General features: G+C 48.4%; 1 protein-coding gene, 1 long non-coding RNA gene and 1 pseudogene across 5 annotated transcripts in view; 1 reads left to right on the plus strand and 2 right to left on the minus strand.

Moving 5' to 3' along the window:
• LOC147998473 (uncharacterized) overlaps window positions 1–23,854 on the plus strand; it is a 28,522-nt gene that overhangs the window by 2,088 nt on the left and 2,580 nt on the right. Inside the window, exon 2 of the long non-coding RNA XR_015645535.1 lies at window positions 89–2,089. This is a non-coding gene — a long non-coding RNA (uncharacterized LOC147998473). The remainder of the gene's footprint in view (window positions 1–88; window positions 2,090–23,854) is intronic.
• LOC147998474 (RT1 class I histocompatibility antigen, AA alpha chain-like) lies at window positions 1,071–4,729 on the minus strand. Of its 3 annotated transcripts, none has more exons than XM_087598500.1 (7): window positions 4,166–4,729; window positions 3,709–3,984; window positions 2,459–2,734; window positions 2,191–2,331; window positions 1,985–2,014; window positions 1,703–1,750; window positions 1,071–1,574 (listed from the first exon to the last, which is right to left on the minus strand). In XM_087598500.1, the coding sequence occupies exons 1-7, from the start codon at window positions 4,698–4,700 to the stop codon at window positions 1,570–1,572; spliced, it is 1,311 nt and encodes a 436-aa protein (XP_087454626.1). In that variant the 5' UTR covers window positions 4,701–4,729; the 3' UTR covers window positions 1,071–1,569. The 3 variants fall into 3 exon arrangements, with proteins under 3 accessions (XP_087454626.1, XP_087454625.1, XP_087454624.1); XM_087598499.1 differs by having other exon boundaries at window positions 1,985–2,029; XM_087598498.1 differs by having other exon boundaries at window positions 1,570–1,601.
• On the minus strand, window positions 6,827–8,894 carry LOC147998475 (H-2 class I histocompatibility antigen, K-B alpha chain-like; annotated as a pseudogene). The gene is made up of 3 exons (XR_015645472.1): window positions 8,782–8,894; window positions 7,380–7,777; window positions 6,827–7,176 (listed from the first exon to the last, which is right to left on the minus strand). The product of XR_015645472.1 is annotated as an H-2 class I histocompatibility antigen, K-B alpha chain-like (transcript).

Here is a 23,854-nt window from a genome sequence, read left to right on the forward strand (position 1 = left end):
TGGTAGAGCGCTTGCCTAGCAAGCACAAGGCCCTGGGTTCGGTCCCCAGCTCAAAAAAAAAAAAAAAAAAAAAAGCAACAATGACAAGTGGTGCCAAATGTGGGGCGATGCAGAATGGGCGGGTTTATTTCAAGTTCCTTAGAACAAAAGGCAGGGGAAAAGGAATGGATACTTTGTTTCAAAAAGCCAACAATGTGTTTGCTGAAGCTTTTCTTGGGCCATGCCCTGCATGGATTTCCCCAACAGTTTTCTTTTCCACTCTCCCTCATTTGGGGCTATTGTTTATAAAAAGGAGGAAAGACTTGACTGAGGAACTGGGATAAATACAGGAAGAAATGGAGAAGCTTGGGATTCAAAACATGGAGGAGGACAAAAAAGGAAAACAGCAGGGTTCTCTCTCTTCTGAGAAGTAGCAGAGTTGGCTATGCAGCTAGAGAAATTAGCATAGAGGCAGAAAAGCTTGAAAAATGTCAAACACAGAAAAGGGAGAACTAGGTTCATTCCCAGTGACTGAAACAGAGAGAGGGAGTTTCACCTAGGGAGAAAGAAAGGAAGGACCTGGGTCAGAGGGTGGTCAGGTCAACCTGGGAAAGGGAAGGATGCTCAGAGGAGACAGCCATTTTCAGGAGACAGGGATAAACCCACAGCAGCTTCTGAGGACAGGCAGTCCTGGGTCACAAAATGACCAATAGCATTCCAAGTAGTAATACAGCATATGTCTACCAATGGAGATAATCCACAAGTCAATGACAAAAAACAAAGTTGGTAATGGCCTCTTATAAATCAGGAAAGGGGGGAAAGAGCAAAGTAATTCAAAGCCCCTGTGAACCCTGGGGAAAGACACTGGAAGGGAGAAGCAGAAATCACCACAGTAGCATGGCTACACAGGGTACTGAAGGCAGCTTCCTGACTGCTTCATTAGTAGCTAAATCAAGTGGATGGCAAGCCCAGGCCCCACCTCATCACAGACAAGAACTGACTGAGCTCACCTGGGCACAGCCCTGTTCACACTCGGCTGCCACAGCCTCCTCCTGTGCCACCAGACACACGCAGTTTAGTGACACAGATTCTGGAAGCTTCTCCATATACCATTTATTTAAAAGGAAAAAAAAACCCCAAACCTCTAAATAGTCTCAATCCATTAAATCAACAAGCAATCGAGTCTGAGGTCAAGGATGTGAACATTCAAGTTCACACACAGATCCTTATCCTCAGTGTGAAGTGAGGAGCTGCGACTCAGCACAGCATGGAGCTCACAAGATAAAGATGTGACAGACACATACACACACACACACACACACACACACACACACACACACACACACACACACACACAAACACACCCTCCTAGGCTGGACCAGGAAGGTTGGCCTTGGTAGGGAACACAGGCAGCACAGGGACAGGGTCCTGGTGTGCAGGGCGGGCTGGGCTCCACAGTTCTTCACACTGAAGCCATAGAATCACAGGGAACTTCAGACACTGGTGTCTAAAGAGAACTGAGGGCTCTGGATGTCACAGGAGAGACCTGAACACATCGTCTGTCACTCAGTCCACTCCAGGCAGCTGTCTTCATGCTAGAGAATGAGAGTCACAGACCATCACTGTGAAGACAACAGCCCAACAACCCTCCACTCACAGAGGATTCTGGGAGTCCCTGAAACCCAATCCACATTACCCCTCCCCAGTCAGACCCCAGAGTCACCTTTACAATCTGCGAGGGACACATCAGAGCTCTGGCAGCTGTCCCTGCCTAGGGTAAAACAAAACACATGTATATGTATGTGTGTGTGTGTGTGTGTGTGTGTGTGTGTGTGTGTATGTGTGTGTGTTTCTGTATAGTATATGCATATGTATGGATTCATATCACCGTACATCTCAGGCCCCCAGAAGATTTCTATGGAGGAACTACTATGGATTCCCAGAGCTCCCAACATCTCCAGCTTCACTCCAATACCCTCAGGGACACTCCTGCCCCCACACTAACCTGGAGCAGGGGCATAGTCTCCTTTCCCACCTGTGAGAAGAAAAGCTGTGAGAGTTCAAGGAAGGTCTTGACAGGAGGAAGTTTCCAGAACTGACAGAGGACCCAGTTGAGACAGCAGCAATGAGGGATGTGACTGTGTTTCCCACTAATTAGCAGAGCATTCTTCTAAAGGAAGCTGAGGGGAAACGGACCCTGCCTGTTCCTACCTGTGTTTCTCTTCCTCCTCCTCCTCCTCACAACAGCCACCACAGCTCCAATCATGGCCACAGCTCCAATCATGGCCACAGCTCCAAGGACAACATAAATAACATTGGTTTCCATGTTGGAGTCAGTGCCTGGAGGAGCCTCTGGGAAGGACAGGTACAGGAAATGAACGTGGGGGTCATGACCCCAGCCCTCAGCCCTGACAAGCTCAGGGTCTGCAGAAGGGTCCAGCGTTTCCTGACCCCAGATCTGCATCCACACCCTCATTACCCCATCTCTGGGTAAGCGGCTCAGGCAGCCCCTCATGTTCTACAAGGCATGTGTACTTCTGCTCTTTCCCAAGAGGCACCACCACAGATGCCCACTTCTGGAAGGTTCCATCCCCTGCAGGCCTGGTCTCCACAAGCTCCATGTCCTGCGTCAGGTCCTCCCCATTCAACTGCCAGGTCAGGGTGATGTCAGCAGGGTAGAAGCCCAGGGCCCAGCACCTCAGGGTGACATCACCTTCAGGTCTGGGGTGAAGGGTCACATGTGCCTTTGGGGGATCTGTGTAGAAGATTTAAGAAATCACACAGTTAACAAGACAAACTGAAGACTACACAGGACACAGTTAAATCAAGGATGACACTGAACTGTGTGTCTGACACTTCAACTGTCATCTCACTAGTGACCTGCAGGGAGAGCTGGTCCCCTCAGCACAGAACTGCACATTTTCCTGAGAGACTCAGAAGCTAAGAGGGAATCCACATGAGCCAGTGGGTCAACATGGCCGTCCTTATGTGATGTTCTATAGCATGAGATGGGTGGTCACAGAACAAAAGAGGGAATGGAAAATAATTGATTTAATGTGTGTTTGCAGAGAAAACCTGACTGGAAGCAAAATAATGCCTTCAAAAAAAAAGGAAAGAAAAAAGAAAGTAAAAGATAAGAAAAAGAGAAAAAAAGAAAAAAGAAAAAGAAATCCCACAATTTATGTTCCTCTGGGGTACCCCATAAGGGCTCATGGGACCATTCTCCTCTGTGGGAATAGAGAGAAATGGGGTGTGGAAGAGAGGCAAACCCCACATCAAGGAGGGATCTGTGAGAATGTGTTCTTTGGAAAGACCTAGAAACTGGGGGAACCAGCCTAGTGTAGTGGAGTCCATGTCTCCTATGAGGTAAAGGAGACCTCTGGTCCTGAGGTGTAAGGGCTGACACACTCAGCAGGACAGGAGTCAGTGTCCTCAGAGAGTGGGGGTGGGCAGAGAACCTGGCCTGGGAGAGGCCATGGCTGACAGCAGGGAGGCCCTGCTGTTAAGTGGGGAAATTCTCTCCTTCCCTCCTGAGAGGGACTCAGAGCTCTCCAGAGAGAAGCCTGGGCCCTGGGAGAGGCAGTGCAGTCACTGTGATGAGGGATCAGGAGACCCAGGGACACTGTCTCCCCTCTGAGACAGGGGCATCACCCAGCTGAGGGTTTCTTCTTCCCCAGGACTGAGACCCAGCCCGAGGGCAGAGGGAGGAGAAGCCCGCGGCCCCCGCACCTGAGCGCAGCAGCGCCTCCTTCCCGTGATCCAGGTATCTGCGGAGCCACTCCACACACGTGCCCTGCAGGTAGGCTTTGTAATAATCTGCAACACCTGCCTGATCCCACTTGTTCCGGGTGATCCGGGCGGCAAAGTCCGCCGCTGTCCACGTCTTCAGGTCTTCGTTCAGGGCGATGTAATCGCGGCCATCGTAGGCGTGCTGCTCATACCCGCGGAGGAGGCTCCAGTCCGTCCCCAGGTCACAGCCATACATCCTCTGGATGGTGTGAGAGCCTGCGGGACCCCGCGGTCAGACCGGGCCCCGCCCCGCCCTCTCCCGCCCCCGGACCCTTCCAAACTGAAAGGGAAACCGGCCCGGGTCCGTTTTGCTCCTGAACCTCGGACTTGGGACCTGGAAGTCCCCGGCGGTGTGGGGACGCGGAGGGGTCGTGACCTCCGACCCAGGGTCACTCACCGCCCTCGCTCTGGTTGTAGTAGCCTAGCAGGTTCCTCAGGCTCACTCGGTAGTCCCGCTCCTTTCCCTTGGCGATCCGTGTCTGCCTCTCCCAATACTCCGGCCCCTCCCGTTCCATCCACCGGGCCCGCGGCTCCATCCTCGGATTCTCCGCGTCGCTGTCGAAGCGCACGAACTGCGTGTCGTCCACGTAGCCGACAGAGATGAACCGGGGCTCCCCGAGGCCGGGCCGGGACACGGCGGTGTGGAAATACCGCAGCGAGTGTGAGCCGGGGGCGACGCGCGGTGAGACCCTGACCTCCTCCTGGGACGCCCGGCGGTTGCACGGGCTGGGCGGGGAGCAGGGCGCGGGGATCCGGACGCCGGTGGCGAAGGGGCGGGGGTCTGGTGACTGACGCGGGGACCGGGCTTCCCGGGTGCCGCCCCCGCCCCTCCCCGCAGAGGCCATTTCCCTCCAGACCCCGCACTCACCTGCGCGGGTCTCGGTCAGTGCCAGGGTGGCCGCCACAAGCAAGATCAGCATCCGCGGTGCCATCGCTCCATCTGAGATCCTGGACGCGTCTGTGTCCTGTGGGCTGCGTGGACTTTATAACCAGCCCTAGATGGCACTACCCAATGGGAGGTCAGAGGCAATCAGATCCCTTGGAGCTGTTATAGCACGATGTCATTATGCAGTTGAAGGCGGTACCAGATAGAACTAGGCCTGTCATTAGACTAGAAGGAAGGAGAAAGGTTGTAGAGAGGAGGAGACTGGAACAAGGAAGGAGAGAGGCAGTGGAGAGAACATGGAGGCAGATGTTAGGATTCTCTCTGCACATTTACAGGTTGTTATGACTGTTCTTAAGGGATGGATGTGTACAGGGCTTTGTATATCTAGATGAGCAAACTCTATCTTATCAATTGGATCAGAGGTCATTGTGTTGTGTGTTCTTTCATGTGGCCATTTAAGTTCAAGAGAGTGTGTGGTGGCTAGACTTGCTAACCCACAATGAAGCTGGGTTGTGTATTTCTGGCTTGGTGGCAACCTGCTTTGGCAACTAGATGGCTAGAAGAGAGATTGCTGCCAGGATCAGAAAGTAGCCATCAGCAGTGTGATACGGGATGGAGCAGAGCGGGTGAGACGCTTTGCTGACTGAGATGAAGATGTCTACCAGGTATCTTGGGACACTACGGTGCCTGATCTAGTGCAGGGTAAGAGACAGCATTTCTTATAATTTTACACCTACAAGCTGTAAAGAGGGTTGTGGCTCCAAGGCAAGGAAAGAGCAGGGTTGTGCTGCAGGAGAAGGTGGTGAACGCAGGGAGCAGAGAAAGGCCCTTGTGCACCTCTGTGTTAGTGATGGTTTCCATTGCTGTGGTAAGACCCCATGACCAAAAGCAACTTGAGGAAGAAAGGATTTATTTCAGTTTCCACTTCCACATCACAGTCCATCATTGAAGAGATTCAGGGCAGGATCTTGAGGCAGGACTCTAGAGGTAGGAGCTGAAGCAGAGACCATGAGAACCATCGCTAACTACCTCGTTCCTCATGGCAGCTCAACCTGTTTTCTTATACAATCCACGACCACCAGCCAAGATTACCTCCAGTGGGCTAAGCCCTTCCATATTCATCGTTAATAATAATTTTCAAAATGCCTCATAGACTTTCCTAAAGGCGGCCCTGGATGGAGGCTTTTTCTCTTCTCAGGATCCTCTTCCCAAATCTGTCTTGGTTTGTGTCAGGTTGACAAAATGCAGACAGCATGGCTTCCTGGTGCAGGGTCGCCCAGTGAGAGCTGAGGGAGGAGAATGTGGATGAGCTCCTCCCCCTGACCTACCCTCTGGATGGAGGACCCAAGGTAAACAACAGTTGGAATGCAAAGAAGGGGTGGGTTCCCAGCTCATCCCTGCCCCTCAGTCCTGAGGACTTGTCTGTCCCCTGCCTTTTGGCTGCTGCTGCTGATATAATCACAGGAGAGACTGATAAAGTCAGAGCAAGTGGGGGGAGGGGAGAAATAGGGACATTTTCTTCCCTCAGAGCAGGCCAATCTGATTTTGGAGGGATTGAGGAGAGGTAGGTAGGATAGGTAGATAGATAGATAGAAAGATAGACAGATTGACAGATAGTTAGATATAGATACACATAGAGACGGATATATACAAACATACATACATATGTACATACATGCATATATACATACGTACAACATGCATACATGCCAACACATCAGACATACAGACAGGCAGTCAGACAGACAGACAGTCAAACAGACAGACAGACTGACAGACAGACAGTATTAAAAGAGGAATGAGAAGAAGCACCCTTCCACTCTTTGGACGTTTACAATTTCCGTTTTGCTCAGACATCATGCAGCCTCTGCCGCCCCCGCCCCTGCCCCGCCGGCCCGCCACTCCGCCTGTCCGCCCCCGCCCCGCAGCCCGCCCGCCCCTGCCCCGCCCCTGCCCCGCCCCTGCCCCGCCCCTGCCCCGCCCGCCCGCCCGCCGGCCTGCCCGCCCTTGCCCCGCCCCTGCACCGTGGGCCCCCGCACCGCTGGCCCTGCACCGCCCTCCCTCCCATAATGCGGCCGCTGACCCCGCCCACCCGCGCACCTGCCCACCCCCGGATTCCTCAAAACTGAAACCGAACCCGAACGCGAACCCTACTGGGTTCTGCTCCCGAACCCTCAGATTTGGGATCTGGAAGGTCTCCGGGCCGTGTCGGGACGCTGAGGGGTCTTGACCTCCGGCCCGGGGTCACTCACTGCCCTCGCTCTGGTTGTAGTAGCCAAGCAGGGTCCTCAGGTTCACTCGGAAATTCTGCTCCTTTTCCTTGGCTCCCTGCGTCTCCCGCTCCCAATACTCCTGACCCTGCCGCTCCATCCACCGCGCCCGAGGCTCTTATCTCGGATTCTCCGCGTCGCTGTCGAAGCACACGAACTCCGCGTCGTCCACGTAGCGGACTTTCATGAACCCGGGCTCCCCGAAGCCGGGCCGGGACACAGCAGTTTTGAAATACCGCAGCGAGTGTGAGCCTGGGTGGGGCGCGGGGATGAGATCCTTACCTCCTCCCCGGACCCCGCGCGGGTGCGCGGGCCGGGCGGGGAGCAGGGCCTGGGGCTCGGGACGCGGGTGGAGAAGAGGCGAAGGGTCTCTTGTGCGACTGGGGGACTCGGCTTCCCCGGTGCCGCCCCCGCCCTTCCCGCAGAGGCGGTTTCCCTCCGGACCCCGCACTCACCCGCGAGGGTCTGGGTTTGGGCCAAGGCAGCCGCCAGCAGCAGGAGTAGCATGGGCAGCGCAGTCGCCCCCATCCGAGATACCGGACAGGTCTGAGTCAGGCTCCATGGACTCTACAACCAACCCAAGATCGCGCTACCCAGTTGGAGGTCAAAGCGAATCAGATCCTAGGAGCTACTGAGGTTGTGGCTCCAGGGCAAGAGAAGGGCAGGAGAACTCAGGGAGCAGAGTAGGGCCCTTGTGCACCTCTGTGTTAGGGTTTCCATTGCTGTGATAAGACCCCATGACCAAAAGCAACTGGAGGAAGAAAGGATTTTTTTCCGTTTACACTTCCACATCACAGTCCATCATTGAAGAGATTCAGGGCAGGATCTTGAGGCAGGACTCTAGAGGTAGGAGCTGAAGCAGAGACCATGAGAACCATTGCTAACTACCTTGTTCCTCATGGCATGCTCAACCTGTTTTCTTGTACAATCCACAACCACCAGCCAAGATTACCTCCAGTGGGCTAAGCCCTTCCATATTCATCGTTAATAATAATTTTCAAAATGCCTCATAGACTTTTCTAAAGGTAGCCTGGATGGAGGCATTTTCTCTACTCAGGATCCTCTTCCCAAATCCCCATCGGTTTGTGTCAGGTTGACAAAATGCAAACAGCATGGCTTCCTGGTGCAGGGTCGCCCAGGGAGAGCTGAGGGAGGAGAATGTGGATGAGCTCCTCCCCCTGACCTACCCTCTGGATGGAGGACCCAAGGTAAACAACAGTTGGAATGCAAAGAAGGGGGGGTTCCCAGCTCATCCCTGCCCCTCAGTCCTGAGGACTTGTCTGTCCCCTGCCTTTTGGCTGCTGCTGCTGATATAATCACAGGAGAGACTGATAAAGTCAGAGCAAGTGGGGGAAGGGGAGAAATAGGGACATTTTCTTCCCTCAGAGCACGTCAATCTGATTTTGGAGGGATTGAGGAGAGGTAGGATAGATAGGTAGATAGATAGATAGATAGATAGATAGATAGACAGATAGATAGATAGATAGATATAGATATAGATATAGATACATACAGAGACAGATATACATACATACATATATGCACACATACATGCATATATGCACACATATGTACATGCATACATACATGCATACATTTATATGCATATGTACATGCATGCATACATATGTACATACATGCAAACCTACGTATATACGTGCAGACATATATACATACATGGACGCATACATACACACATACCAGCACATGGGACACACGGACAGACTGACTGACAGACAGACAGACAGACAGTATTAAAAGAGGAATGAGAAGAAGCACCCTTCCACTCTTTGTCCATTTACATTTTCCGTCTTTGCTCAGACTTCATGCAGCTTCAGGTCCTGCTCCACCAGACACCTGCCCAGCTGGGCAAACATTCAGGGTGACCCTGGGAGGCTTCTTAGAGTTCTTGCATGGATCAGAGGGCTAAGGGATGTTGCAAAGATCACAGCACAGAACAGGCTTCATGTGAGAGATTTATTGGGGGTGGGCATGGAAGAGAAAAAGAGCCGCCTTCGAAGACCTGGGCAGGATAAGGGTGCACTACTTGTGGCCACAGGTGATGTGGCTTCTGACACTGAGGGTCTGAGAGCAGGCTGGTTCTGGAACGTGGGTGGTTGTTGGTTACAGACATCCCCTCCTCTTATTTACTCTGTACAGTGAGAAAATAGGAAGGGGTGATCCATGAGGCCTCACAGGGTCATCAACTCTTTAGACTGCCTCCTGCTCTCTGGGGTATGGCAATATCTCCGAGGACCCAAGAAAGCTGGGAAGCTGGGGAGGTTCAAATACAGGAGACTGTCCCCTCACTGTCCAGGCTCTGCAGGGCCATCTGCAGCTGAGGAATGCAGACTCATCTTTAAGTTGAACCATCATGGGGCAGGTGCTTTGAAGCTGTGTGGCACCCGGACTTTGAGGAAACACCTGGAGCTAGCATTTCCCTGAAGCACATCTGTATAGATAAGGATCAGAAGGTAAAGTTAAGGAGATTAGAAGAAATTTTTTCCTTAGGTGATCCTTTGAAACTTTTAGGCTCATTAGTTGGGGGTGGGGCATCCCAAGATCTCAGAGAGGAGGAGGAAACCCCACCCTTGGGAATAAACTGAATAGGCAGGAGAATAAACAGGATGTTGATCAACAGTACTTATCTGGAATCCATTTGACCCATGAAAGGTGGATTTAGGTAGATTCTTCAAAGCTTAGAAGATTTTTTTAAGTTTACAAAATGAGATAAATTTTAGACATGCTAACATACTACTGTGTAATCTGTCCTGAATGTCACATTGTAGAAAAGGCAGCAGTCTCACGCCTTTGAGTTGTAGTAAAAGCATGGGACCCCAAAATGACTTGGCGTAAAAAGCGTGAGAACTCTTTCCTCTCTCCAGAACACTGGGTGTATACAGATTGAACAGGCATTTTTTAGCTCAGTGAGAAGCACTTTTAGTCTGTACTTAGAAGTATAGCATACCATAGGAAATTCATAATCTTGAGCTTGTGACTGTAATAGCAATCGCAGTTTATCATAGTTAGGTCAATAACTCATCCCAACTCCATTGATGAATTTTAAACTCTGAGCTTTCTAGGCCTAAATATAACAATAGCATAGATAAGGAAGAAATATGAAACGTTTTTCATTTTTACATATACCTTAAATCACTTTCTTAGACCTTTACAATTGCATTTGCACACCTTAAAACACCTCCTTAGACCTTTATAAATTACAGTTAAAGCAGTTTTTCTGACCTTTATAAGTCACATCCACAGATCTCAAAGCACAGTTTTAAGAGTCTTGCAACTTAAGCTTTCATATCCTTAGAACCTACAGAAACTTCGAAGTTTATTCTATCCAATTACTCACCACAAGAGGCAGGTGGTTGGTTACTGAGAGCAATCGTTATAAAATAGCTTCCTTTACAAAAAGGGATAGTAAAAAGTTGCATTGAAATCTGTGGAGTGGATTTATTCTTCTTAGAATCTCGCAACAATGTGATCAGTGTCTGGACACAGTAGCAACTCTAGGAAAGTGGCCTATGATGTTTACACAGGGAGAGAACTGAGGAGCACCTGAAGCCCGTGTTGTTGCTTGCGGCTAAACTGTACAAAACTCTCCCTAGTCAACACCATCAGAGCTCTGGGGAGCATGATTTTCTCCTTAGTAAGCAGGAAGTACAGACCAAGCAGTTTCCAAATCTCTTAAAAATGACAGATTTCTCCCTTACCTGGACAATCACTGAAGGTTCCACTCTGGGAGTCTTGATTTCAGTGCAGGCAGAGGACCCAGGGCAGCATCAGTTTTCCAACGTCTTAATGTTTTCAGGACTGTAATAGTAAGGATGTCTGACCTGAACAAACTTCTCTTGTTTCTTGTAACTTGTTTGTGCTTAACTTTGGAAACATACACAGGAGCTTAATAAACCGTGTTCCTGTTCTTGACGTGCATTGTTAATTGTCCTCAACAATTTACAATAAGTCGGTAACTTTCTAAGATTCAGATTTTGCAACTTTGTCTCTGTTAAGTTTCAGCCTTTGTAAGTTGAGGTGAAACTCTTTTATCATCCAAATAAACCATAAATATCATAACCTTCAGTCCATAAGAGATTATATCTTGCTTTTATCACATACCAGTATAGGTCACCACAGTTTTTGTATGACTCAGTTTCTCCAATAGCTAAAGCCCAACAAGGTGAACAAGGACACACAGCTACACAAATGTCACAGTGACGCTGAATAGGCCTTAGAGATGTATAACATATTAATCAGTATCCCTTATTTGTTATCAAATATAACTGGTTGAGAGATGACTCAGAAGTGAAGAGCACTGGCTGCTCTTCCAGAGGTCCTGAGTTCAAATCCCTACAACCACACCGCAGCTCACGATGGTCTGTAACTATGGTTCCAGGGGTCTGTCACAATCGCAAAGGCATGAATGCATATAATGCTCATATAACATAAAATTTTAGAATGAAGTGCCTACCTTATTCATCTAGCGTGTGTTGTGCTTATCTACACTTTATAGCAGCTTGGTGCTCAGCAGTTAGCAAAGGCGGAGGAGTTTAGACACACATCTTAAACCAGCTTTTGATAAGCCAAGTAGACATTCAAAATCTTAAGTTTTTATAATTACATACACTATATTCTAAACCAGAGTTGAGTCACAAATATAGTACATTGTAACAAATGTATCCTTAAATTGTTATCTTCATACAAAAGTGTATGCCAATCAGAAATCCTTGAGTCTGGTTGGTGCTTCTTTAGTCTACAAAGTGATACAATGATACAGAAAGCTCACTAGAACAGAGAAGTTTTATGGTTATTGTTTTGTGGCAAGTGGTCATCTGAAGATGATCCTGAACTCACAGGGCGTGTACTCTTTAACCATAGTAAAGATTGTTGCCAGTCATGTGGAAGCGTATATTCTGATGAGGTCATCAGTCAAAATGGAGGAGAGACACATTGTTTCTATCTTAAAACATTGGTTTTCATGGTATGTTGTTTTTAAAAACAAAATCCCAGTCCTTCAATTTTATGAATGAAGATGAAGGGGCCAGATTTTGGGGTGAAAACCTGCTGGCTCAATGAGGCCAAGAAAGACCTCCCTACTCTACCAAGGCTTCAGAAGGTGAAAGCTCCTTCTCCACACCTTCAGTTACCTCCACCTCAGTCTCCCTCCTTTGTACTTCCTGTGTTTTCCTATGTCCACCCCTGCCTTCTGATTGCATGCTCTGCCTCTTGACCTATGGTTGATTTTATTTAACACCGTTTACAGAAAGCTGTTGGAGAAAAGGTGTGTGTAAGTCTGAGCCGCACCACAACAACCTGTCCACACTGAACAGAACGCTCTTGGCTTAAAGGCGTCTCTCAGGGCTGTGCAACTCCACAAGCAGAGACAGGGTTTTCCTGTTCCAAGTTCACAATCTTGGGCTACACAATGTGATCAGGTATCTTGCAATGTTCCCTTCTTTTGTCTGAACAGTTGCTGTTTTTCCATCATCAATAAACTATATTCTGTCCGGTAACAATCACACTCACAATGTCCAGTCCACTTATTTGAATTTGGCAACCTTGGAGAAAGCTTTCCACTCTCTATCCAAGCTTGGTGAGTCCAAAGGTCTGTACACAAATCGCTTTCTATCAAAACTTACACTTATCAACCTACCTCTTTTTAAACCTTAAATAGTGCTGGAGAGATGGCTCGGCGGGTAAGAGCACTGACTGCTCTTCCAGAGGTTTCTGAGTTCAATTCCCAGCAATCACATGGCTTCTCACAACCATCTGTAATGGGGATTTGATGCCCTCTTCTGGTGTGTCTGAAGATTGCAACAGTTTGCTCATATAACTAAAATAAATCTAAAACAAATGAAAAAAAACCCTTAAAACATTTTTAAATCCTAAACAATTTAGGTTTAACTGTGAGAGTTTAGCTATCTAGTCTTCAACCCCATCAGAGACCTGAGAAGAATAAATGTTCTCAAAAGAGACAGGAAGTGCAGAACAAGCAGCTTCTGAAAGCATAGGAAGGACAGAGACTGCTGGCTCCCTGGACAGTCACCCAGGGTTTCTGGAAGTTTGGAGCATCCATGTCTTCAGGCCACTGGCCCAGAGCATCTGACAGATTGTTCTGTGAGTCATGAGGGACTTCTTCTCTACCTAGTCTTGACAGAGTTCAGCATTTGCCTTCCTGTGCTTTCTTGGTCCAGGCTGGACAGTATTCTGTCAGCAGTTGAAGGAAGGGCAGTTTCTTGCCCAGTGGCAGCCACATGTGAAGCAAACTCTGTAAGGAGGTTCTTCAATGCTCAGCGTCTTCCTTGAAGTAGTATGGCGGTGCTGCCAGGAGCGGACACATCTCATTTTTTTTAAAAAAAAGTCTTAAATTAATAAGACATCGTTAAATGTTATATTCAGTAGATGTCTGAGGTTTTTTTTTGAAGACCAGTACCTAACAAAACCTAACAAACAAAAGTTTGATTAAGTATTAATTAGCATTTTACACATTTTCTAACACAGTTTGTAATAGGCACTTTCAAAAGTACTAGTAGGGGCAGGAGAGGTGGCTCAGTGGTTAAGAGCACTGACTGCTCTTCCAGAGGTCCTGAGTTCAATTCCCAGCAACCACATGGTGGCTCACAACCGTCTGTAATGAGGTCTGATGACCTCTTCTGACCTGTAGGTGCACATGCAGGCAGAAAGCTGCGTGATGTATACATACTAAATAAATAGATATAAAAAAAAAGTACTAGTACTTCCCATTGCCTTGTTAAGAAATGCATAGGTATCTTAATGTCATGTGGTTGATACATAGTTATAAGTTATTATGTTGTTACCAAAATATAACGTTACTTTTGTATCAGTATCCAAGGATCCAAACCAATGTAACCAACTATAACCTTAATTTGAATCCATACACAAAGATCTATACTAATGTAATCAAATTCACAAAGCTAATATGATCTTGTAAAAATATACAATAATTTTGTATCAATATACAAAGTCGTATGTAAGAATAGACTGAATAATTTACCCGTTCCCGACTATTCCTATGTTACTCCTGTATCCCCCTTCTGTCTTCTCAGTAGTGAAGCTGTCTCTGCCAAGCTCTCTACACTGCGGGACTTGGTTGTGTTTTGCAGTCTCAGGATTTGGGATTCCTGAGTTCCCCGTTCTATACAATGTTCACATCACTTTCCTCTGAACTCGGGGATTTGAATATCCTGAGTAGTTTGTTGTCTGAAGCTAATCGTTGGGTGACTTTGTCCCTTTAGCAGCGATCCCGTCTATGTAGAACACATCAGTCAACCCAAAGGCACCCACTGTTTGCCCAGGACCTGGCAGCAGAAGAGGCGTGGGGCAGTGGAGCCCAGTGGTTAACGGTAACACAATCCAGGTGAATTTGCCGTTGGTGGGCCGTGCCGTCCTTCTTCTTAGAAACCTAAAAGGTTACTGTCAGGAAGGCTAGACAACCTGAAGGTTTTAAATGTCCTAGCCAGCAACTTTCAGAAAGCTTGAGAACCATAATCTCTTAAGGACATTCAAGGTACACAAACTTTGTTTCTAGTGACTTGCTTCAGACTGAGACCTGGAAACACGCACAGGAAGCAAGATGGAGACCACTTCTAGAATTAGTTCCTACCCCGTATGACTACTGGTATGATGACAGAGAGTTTCTGTACCCACAATATTCTTATAGAATATGAGGTAATAATTACACTTTAAGAAAGTTTTAGACACTAAAGGAAAACCAAAAGATTGTGAGATCGGTGGCAATAGACTGGTCCCTTATAGTCTGTTTTTCTCTGCCCCATACCAAGCGGTCCTTCTGATATGAGACGGAGATTTTGAATTTCCTTTAACATGCATGTGTGGGTTTAGAGAGGGAGAGACCCGTGCTCCAACCCCAAAGCCAGGTTTAGTGTTTAATTGGATTGAGCTCATCTAAAGACCATTTGCCACCTAAGTCTACAGAAGTCAGAAGAGATTAGATGAAGGTGGGTAATACCACTTGGCCAATTGGTTCCTTTTCTCGGGACATTTTTCTCTTGATGAATTGTTCTTTCTCTTCATTTGCCCAGTGGTCTCTGGATTCCTTAGCTGGATACTTTTATTCTCCAGGAAGGACAGAAGCAATGTCCTGCATGAAGCCTAACTCTCCGTGTTAGGTTCTACCTTTCCTAGCTTTGTGGCGATAGTAAGAGTTTAATCCATATACCTACACGTAGAGTTGAGTCAAATACACTAACATGTAGGAAATGCAGATTAGCCGTTATGGATATTATTATATAACCCTTTAGTTTTAAACTCTTGTGTTCTTTGTCGGTTTTAACCTATACCCAATGACCTAACAAATCCTGACACACTTTACAGCAAAGTCGTAAAGAGATGCCTTGAAAGCAGAACTCAGAGAAGTCATAGAGATGAAATATTTTTAGATGTGGAAAATATAGACAGTACAGAGCAGAGAAAGCCTAGATATGAGACGCACGGTGGTCACTTCTCTGCGCGGGGACAGTTATTATTGGGGAGAATTTGGAAATTAATTGCATCAAATTTTTGGACAGTGATCTGTACTAAGGACCAGCTGTTGTAGTAAAACCTGGTTTCACAAGTGTAGAGACAAAGTTATAAAACCAAACTCCTGTAGAGGGAATTCCTATAGCTCTAAGATGTCGCTCTCCAGCCGTGTTCTGACTCCTCACAGCACACCAGCCTTGTTGCTAACCCTAGAACCACCCACATCCCACTCTGTGAGTGAGAGGCATGGAAACTCACGGTGTACAGCCTCAAGGGAGAATGGGAGAGACAGACCAGGGAGCTGGAGAAAATCGAGCTCAAAATGAAACCTAACCCAGGGGGAAAGTCCTGCAGTGATGGGGTACGTCTACCCCCACGAGGATCAAGGAACAGGGAAGTATTGGGGCCGACTGAGAAGGACCACTCACCAGTAACTGGTGATGGATGGAGGGTCTGTGGTGGGCAGACTGGAGAGAAGGTATAAAGACCCCGTGTAAGCTGTGGTCCTCCAAGGGGACAAGGAGGACCACACACCCAAGGATAGCTAATCAAACCATGGCACTAAGGTTTGGGGCTTTTTGTGGCAATCATAGAGCCAAGGAATGCCTTAAAGATCACACACCCCTCCCCCAACAGACCTTGGGAGTAAGATTTACTGTGTATGGAGGGTCATATAAAATAAAGGCTGCCTCTGAGCAAGAAGGGAAGGGAAAGTGGGTTCAGGCAACAATGGTAGTGTGTCGCATTTGTGGCTGGTGAAGACTTAGCCGCTGGTATTGAATGTCTGAGTGCAGGCTGGGAGAGCCCTGGTTCTGGAATGTGGGTGATTCTAGGTTGACCAAAAAGGTTGGTCTGCTCAGAGCAGACCTGGAGACTGACATCAGCAGAGGGACAGCCATGGTGCCTTGGGTCTGGTCATAATGAGCACTAGAGTCCAACGGTCTTCTAGGTGAGGTGACTGGTGGATGGATGGGGACATAGATGACAGAGACTGGGAAATGATAAGACGTGTCTTAGACACTGTTCTAGTGCTGTGCATGGCCACCATGACCAAGGCTGTTCTTAAAGAGAAAGCCTTTCATTGGGGCTTGCTTATGGTTTCAGTGGCTTAGTCTGTTCTCACCATGGTACGGAACATGGCAGCAGGCAGGCAGGCAGGCATGGGGCTGGACCAGTAGCTAAGAGCTCATCCTCATCTGCAGGTAGCAGACAGAGCAACACTGGGCTTGGCAGGGGCTTCTGAAACCACAAAGCCTGCTCCCAGTGACACATTTCCGGCATCAAGGTCACACCTTCTAATTCTCCTAATCCTTTCAAAGTGCCCCATTCCCTGGTGACTGTCTTCAAATATCTGAGCCCATAGGGGCCATTCTTATGCAAAGCACCACAGAATGTTCAAGATTTAAGCCTCAACATCTCCACCATCAGGGCAGACTGAAGTGGAAGGTGTGGAGGGGACCCCATGTCTGATGCCCCATCTAGTGGTACACAGAAGGAAGTGCTCTGTTTCTTCAGTGACCTCAACCTGGGAAAGCAGTGATGGCAGCAGGTGTCAGGACTCCTGTGACAGAGCCTGAGCACTTTCCAGCCTTCTCTGGGGCAGGAGTGGACACTGGGGTGCCCTGGAAACAGAATATGAGACACTAAGGTATTCTGTTCCTTCGATGCATGGGTTACAGTTGGAGCAGGCAAATAATTGTGCCAACATTTGTCCTGAAAACCCTTTGCGTGCAAAGCTCCTGTGGAATTAACTGGGTGAGCTCAGCTGTCAGTCCCCTTCCCAAGAATTCGTCACGTGGGGGTCCTCCATGTCTGCATTTTCCCAGGCAGAGCCCTTAGTGGTCCTAGGAGTGTGGGGATGCAGCCTTTCTTGAAGGAGTGCTCACCAGTGCCTCTGTCTAAGAGCAGCAGCGACTGTACATTTTCCTCAGCACAGAACTGCACATTTTCCTGAGGGACTCGGAAGCTAAGAGGGAATCCACATGAGCCAGTGGGTCAACATGGCCGTCCTTATGTGATATTCTATAGCATGAGATGGGTGGTCATAGAATGGAAGGAGGAACGGAAAATAATTAATTTGTATGTGTAATTAAATTCATGTCAAAATAAGAAATTAGGGACAGGGCTACATGAAGGGTGCCCACAACGATTGTTGCAACCCCTGAGAGTCAACCCCTGTGCTCATCTTGCCGACAAGCATTTACTGTCAGTCCGAGTGAACAGCCACCATAAGTGTGTAGCAGAAATGTGGTGACCCTCTGACACTCAGTCAGAGAAATGACTCCCAGCCCCTTCCTCTGAGGGATGAGACACAGGTATGTCACACAGGATCCCTGCAGTGTGCTGTGGACCCAGTGCAGCTCTCACTGGAACACAGAGGGCTCACAGGGTGTGTGGAGCTTCCCTCTCACTGCAGCCCTGGATTGCAGAAGACCCTGTCTCTCAGAAAGTCCAATTCCTGATTCACTATGGGGAGCACTGTAACTTGTGGGGGCAGGGGAAGAGCAGGAGGCTTCTGGATGTTCAGTTCTCACAGGGAACAGGCTGAGTTCACAAGAATCTCTTCAGTGGGAACACCGATTCTCCAGGTTAGCAGTCTCCTCTGGCCCTGTGGAGACTGATACAAATGACAATACAGGGTCATGGAGAAACAGGATCACTGCAGTGCAGACAAACACTGACTAGAGCAAAGTAATACCTTCAAAGAAAAGTAAAGAAAAAGAAAAGAGAGAAGGGAAAAAGCCCCAAAGAAATCCCAGAATTTAGTATTTGTGTAGGGCAACCCATAAGGGCTCATGTGACCACTGTAGGAATAAGCAGAATTGCCCCTGACGTTCATCTCTAAGCAAGGCTTCCCTCTGTACAAACGGGGGACTAAGGACAGTATCTCACCGGTGCTTTGCAGAATTCTTTTAAGTCTGTTACTGGGAGGGGACATCTAGACAGTGGATAGTGTCTTCCTACACATAGATTAACAGGGAGGGTCCCGGGGTTGGGGATTTAGCTCAGTGGTAGAGCGCTTGCCTAGCAAGCACAAGGCCCTGGGTTCGGTCCCCAGCTCTGTAAAAAAAGAAAAGGAAAGGAAAAAAAAACAGGGAGGGTCCCTACGGATGGAGGTTCTGGACTCCCCCCGCCATTGTGGCTGAGGGTAATTGTTCCCAGTGTTTCTGAGATTACCGAGCTGCTCTGGCTGGGGCTTTGGGGAAGGTGCTATAGATGGAAGCGTTTCTGCTGAGATGGAAGGGTATCTTGGGACTCGGAAGCCCAGGAACTGCACAGCTCTGAGGTGGGACAGTGTCTGAGTAGCAGGGCATCCTGAGACAGGAGAGTACAGGAACCACACAGATCTATGGGACAGTGTCCCAAGGGAAGGGCAACCTGAGAAATGGGAGCCCAGGAACATTCTTGGCCAAGTTGTTTGATTTTGGGGACAGGGTTTCTCTGTGTAGCCCCAGGTGTCCTGGAACTCACTCTGTAGACCAGGCTGGCCTCAAACTCAGAGATCCTCCTGCCTCTGCCTCCCAAGGGCTAGGACTAAAGGTGTGAACCACCATCACCTGGAACCTTGACCAAGTCTTAAACAAAAGCCAGGCTGGATTGTAGACTTGCAGTCCTGGTTAATTGGGAGCCCGAGGCACTGGTGGGAAAGGCTGCTTCAGTTACAGAATAAGTCCAAGGCCAGCCTGGACCCCGTCCTGAAAGTAAAGAGCTGGGACATAGGTGAGTGGCAGGAAGCAGTCCCCATGTCCCATCTACAGCATGGGAGGAAATTTCAGGTGAAAGAAGCTCTCAGGGAAAGAAAGGGTAATTTGAGGTTCTTTCCTTTACCCCATATACACCAGGGCCTTGGCTATAAAGGGCTGGGGGACCTTAAGCTCACCCAGACCTGGCCCTGGGAATCCATGCTGCTTTCTCACTTGTCACAACTTTCTCACCTACTCCACCACCCCATTCAGGTGCTAGTCCTGGGGATCCCAGGCTCCTGGGTTCCCCTCATAGCCCTGGGCTTTCTGGAACTTGCTATGTGGTGGAACAATGCAGAGGTCCGCCCTCATGAGGGCTGGGATTAAAGGCATTTAATCCTAAAGAAACCTGGGACCCTTTCTTGGGGTGGGTCCCATCAACCTCAGCAGGTGTGCAGCTCAGTGAGGACAGGGTCACGAGGTGGGGAGCTCAAATCCCTGGGGACAGCGACAACAAAAGAAAGAGAAACAAACGCTCCCATGGGGGGACTGTGCAGGGGATATCCGGTTCCTTAGTGTGGCCCTTGTTCAGTGTGACCCAGACAGCTTCGTGGACACGTGAAGCCGCAGACCAGCAAGCAGTTCCTGCAGTCTGGAGGGACTTTTGGCACAGTCCAGTCCATCCCCAGGACCCTTGGGAGCTGCGATACCTCTCATAGCCACCAGGCGGCAGCAGAACACACGAATAGGGGCCTGTCCAGGTCTGGATCACCTAAGTGGCTGTGAGCTTTGAAAGCTGGGGAAGGCTCTTCATACTGAAACAGCCAGGAATTTCCCCTTCAGCCCCAAATCCTCTGTTTGGCGGTTTTCACGGGTCCTTAGGATCTTCGGGCTGAAACACAGATTGCGCCTCTGGCTCCTCCCCTGATTGTTACTCAACACCACACTCTCCAGTCACAGTGACATAACACACACACACACACACACACACACACACACACACACACACACACACACACACACACACACACACACACACACCTGACACTTGGCATGCTGAGGTGAGGCAGGAGGATCCAGAATTCAAATTCCGGACAGGAGAGATGACTCAGAGGTTGAGAGCGCTAATTGCTCTTCCACAGGTCCTGAGTTGAATGGTCAGTAATGTGGCGCCCTCTTGTGGCGGGCAGGCATGTATGCAGGCAAAACGTGTACATAAGAAATAAATCTTCAAAAGAGAATTCAACTTCACCCTGAGTTACAAGACATAACAACACAAACAGCATAATTGGGCGAACACACAGGCTGCATAGACCAGTAACATCAGGTGCCAGTCTAGGGGGTGTTGTGTCGATTTTGCCTTCCGTTGCTGGATCTCTAAGACCAGTGTATAAATCTAGTGCAGGGGACCCTAGAGCCCTGCAGTAGGGTTGGTAGGTGTTCCTCCATGCGGTAGTGTCCCCAATATTGTTCAAGGATCTCTTTCTTTAACGAAATCTTATTTCCCTTCATTTCTTTTTTGTTCTTTAAAAAAAAATTTTTATGTATAAGGGTATTTTGCTCCATGTATCTCTGTGTGCCACGTTCATGGAGCACCCCAGGCGGCCAGCAGAGGGCGCCCTATCCCCTCTGAGGCTGGAGTTACAAGTGGGTGAGAGCTGGGAACTGAACCCAGGTCCTGTGGAACAGCAGTAAGCATTCTTCACCTCTGAACAACCTCTCCAGCTCCATAATTTTACTCGGCATATTTTTCTGCCTGGGCTCTCTGTGATTCTTTTCTCTGCAACACAGGGCCTCACTCAGGTCTGAGCCACCCAACTACCCTGCAGAGACGGTCTGTACAGGAGAACCCAGAGTTCCTCAGGGTCACAGAGTCCAAGAGAAGGAGCTTCCCAATCTGTCCACACAGTGTTCAGTCTGATGTCCTCCAGCACCAAGGAAGGATTGGTAACAAAACTCACACATGGATCCTTCCAGATGCCCTGTGTGGGCTTCGAGTTTTCAAAACCTACTTTAATAAGCTTACTTAAATGTTTTAACCGCCCCTCTAGCCCACCACCCACCAGAGGTAGAAGAGAGGAAAGGGTAACAGGGCAAAGGAAGATGGGCACCTGTCTAGAAATAGTTCTTTGGGGGGAATCCAATCTGTGTCGTCAGGATACCAGCACTGAGCTCACACGGGTCAGCATTGGCAGTTCAATCTAGAAGCAACTTTGAGGCTCTACCCATCGTCCTGAGTCTGCAGGAGCAGGAAGAAGCTGCTGGGACACCACCAGAAGTTCTTTGGTTTGTTTCTCTCTACAAAGTCATGACAAAGGATCGGGGAAGAAGGCATCAGCATCATCAGTGAAGAGCGGCTTCAGCAAAGTCCAACGACGACCCACAAAGAGTGGCAAGGGGAACCCAAGCCACACAGTGTTTTCTGTGGTCTGTTGGGTTATATCTAGACCCTTTCCAAACACCACGAGTTCTCTCAAGAGGACATCTCTCAAGCTCTAGCAAAACATCCCATGCCCCTTTCCAGGCAGCTTCCAGAAAAACATCACGTGTCTGCTTCAGCAAAAACATCCTCTCATGAGACAGTTTCCAGAAAAACATCTCAGGACACAACTGCATCTCCAAAGAAACCAGAAATTTCCATTTCAAGCCTGGTTCTCCTAGATTAGGTCTTCAGATCAGTTGACTGTGCTGTCAAAGTCTGTCTGTCTTCTTTCTTTTCTTTTAAGATTTATTTATTTATTCTATATAAGTACACTATAGCTGTCTTCAGACACATCAGAAGAAGGCATCAGATCTCATTACAGATGGTTGTGAGCCACCATGTGGTTGCTGGGAATTGAACTGAGGACCTCTGGAAGAGCAGTCAGTGCTCTTAACTGCTGAGCCATCTCTCCAGCCCCATATGATGTCTTTCTGAGGCAGACACGGGTGAGAGAATATTTTGCTGAAGCAGACACGTGATATTTTGAGAGAATAAATGTGAGTCTACAGGCAAAACCCTGACATTGGTTCCCCTGTGCACTGCCTTGCTGATTGTGGGTGGTGTCATCACGCAGGTGTAGGCGGGTACAAAATAGAACGAGGCCTGTCATTGGACGAGAAGGAAGTTTGGGTGGGAGAAAAGTTTGAGGGAAGAGGAGGAGACTGGATCTGGAGGAGAGAAAGTGTGGAGAGAACATGGAGGCTGGCATTAAGATTCCACTCTGTGGGGCTGGAGAGATGGCTCAATGGTTAAGAGCCTGATTCCTCTGCCAGAGGTCCTGAGTTCAATTCCCAGCAACCACATGGTGGCTCACAACCGTCTGTAACACAATCTGATGCTCTCTTCTGCTGTGTCTGAAGAGAGTGACAGGGTACTCATATAAAATAAAAAAAACTTTAAAAAAAAAGATACCACTCTGTGTATTTACAGGTTGTTATGAATGTTCTTAAGGGATAGATGTGTACAGGGCTTTATATGTTTAGGTGGGCAATTATATCTTATCAATTGGATCAGAAGTTATTGTGTTGTGTGTTCTTTCATGTTGCGATTTAAGTTTAAGAGAGTGTGTGGCAGCTAGACACACTGGGCGGCCACGGAATTGGGATGTGTGTTTGTGGCAAGATATCTACCAGCTATCTTGGGGCACTGTGGTGCCGGATCTAGCAGGGGTAAAAGACAGCATTTGAGTTTTTTACTTTTACAACAACAGCTGATCTTTGCTTGTTGTGACTTTGTAGAGAGAAAATGCACCAAAGAACTTCTTGTGGTATACAGGGGATTCTTGCCTTCCATTGACTTGAGCCAATTGGGCGGAGCCTCGTGGTTTCTTCTGGATTGAGGTGCTACTGCTGCTCCCAGTGTGGTATTTGTTGAGTGCACTGGACTGTGGCTGCTGATTCCTGTTTAATAGTTTGCTAGTGGACCTGACTGCTCATATCCTGACAACAAAGATTGGAATCACCCCAAGGAACTATTTCTAAACAAATCCATGTCCCACTTCACCCTATTAGCCTTTCTTTCCCACTACCTCTGGTGGGTGGTGAGCTAGATGGGAGGTTGAAGTATTAAAGAAACCATATTAAAGAAGTTTTTTAAAAATCCAAGCCTACAGACCCTAAAGTCAGAGACCTGGCTATAAACACACACACACACACACACACACACACACACACACACACACACACACAATCTTAAACAATCTTAAATAATAATAACTCAAAGAGTGGTGGATGTGCAACTTTTAATCCCAGCAGAGGCAGAGGCAGAGGCAGCATGATTTATGTTTGAGGCCAGCCTGGTCTACATAGTAAGTTCCAGGACAGTCAGGGCTACTACATACGGAAACCCTGTCTTGGAAAACCAAAAATTAAAAACCAATAGCTCTCTGCCCTGCTCCACTCACCTGCACTCTGGTCTCCTTGCCTTTTGCCCTCCAGCTCTGGACACAACCTGTTCTTTGTTATTCCCTTACATTGTATCACATGCATCTTTCCACTACAGTGCCTGCTCCAGGAAACCAGCAACACCATATTCTTCGTACTGTATCTTAGAAACAGGACTTAGATCTCAAATCTGGAACAGAAACTGTGGGCTGATAACAATGGACACAGTTGTGTCACCTGATTGAGGAGTGCATTTCCTCCAGGCCAGACAGAGACAGCGACAGCAGACCCAGGAGAGCATCCATCCATGGTCAGCTCGGTGAACTCTGGGCAACCTGGTTACTCACGGGAGCCTGTGTGAGTCGGGAGATAATCAC

Source organism: Rattus norvegicus, chromosome 20 (assembly GCF_021556685.1).
Source record: "Rattus norvegicus strain SHRSP/BbbUtx chromosome 20, alternate assembly SHRSP_T2T, whole genome shotgun sequence".
NCBI classification, from domain to species: domain Eukaryota; kingdom Metazoa; phylum Chordata; class Mammalia; order Rodentia; family Muridae; genus Rattus; species Rattus norvegicus.

What these genes read in the sequence shown, in the direction of transcription:
- LOC147998474 (XM_087598498.1), bottom strand. Translation starts at nt 4,700, where the DNA reads ATGGCACCGCGGATGCTGATCTTGCTTGTGGCGGCCACCCTGGCACTG. An exon ending in AGACTATGCCCCTGCTCCAG is followed by an intron (nt 1,751 to 1,984) that starts GTTAGTGTGGGG and finishes GTTTTACCCTAG; the next exon opens with GCAGGGACAGCTGCCAGAGC. An exon ending in GTCCCTCGCAGATTGTAAAG is followed by an intron (nt 1,602 to 1,702) that starts GTGACTCTGGGG and finishes TTGTCTTCACAG; the next exon opens with TGATGGTCTGTGACTCTCAT.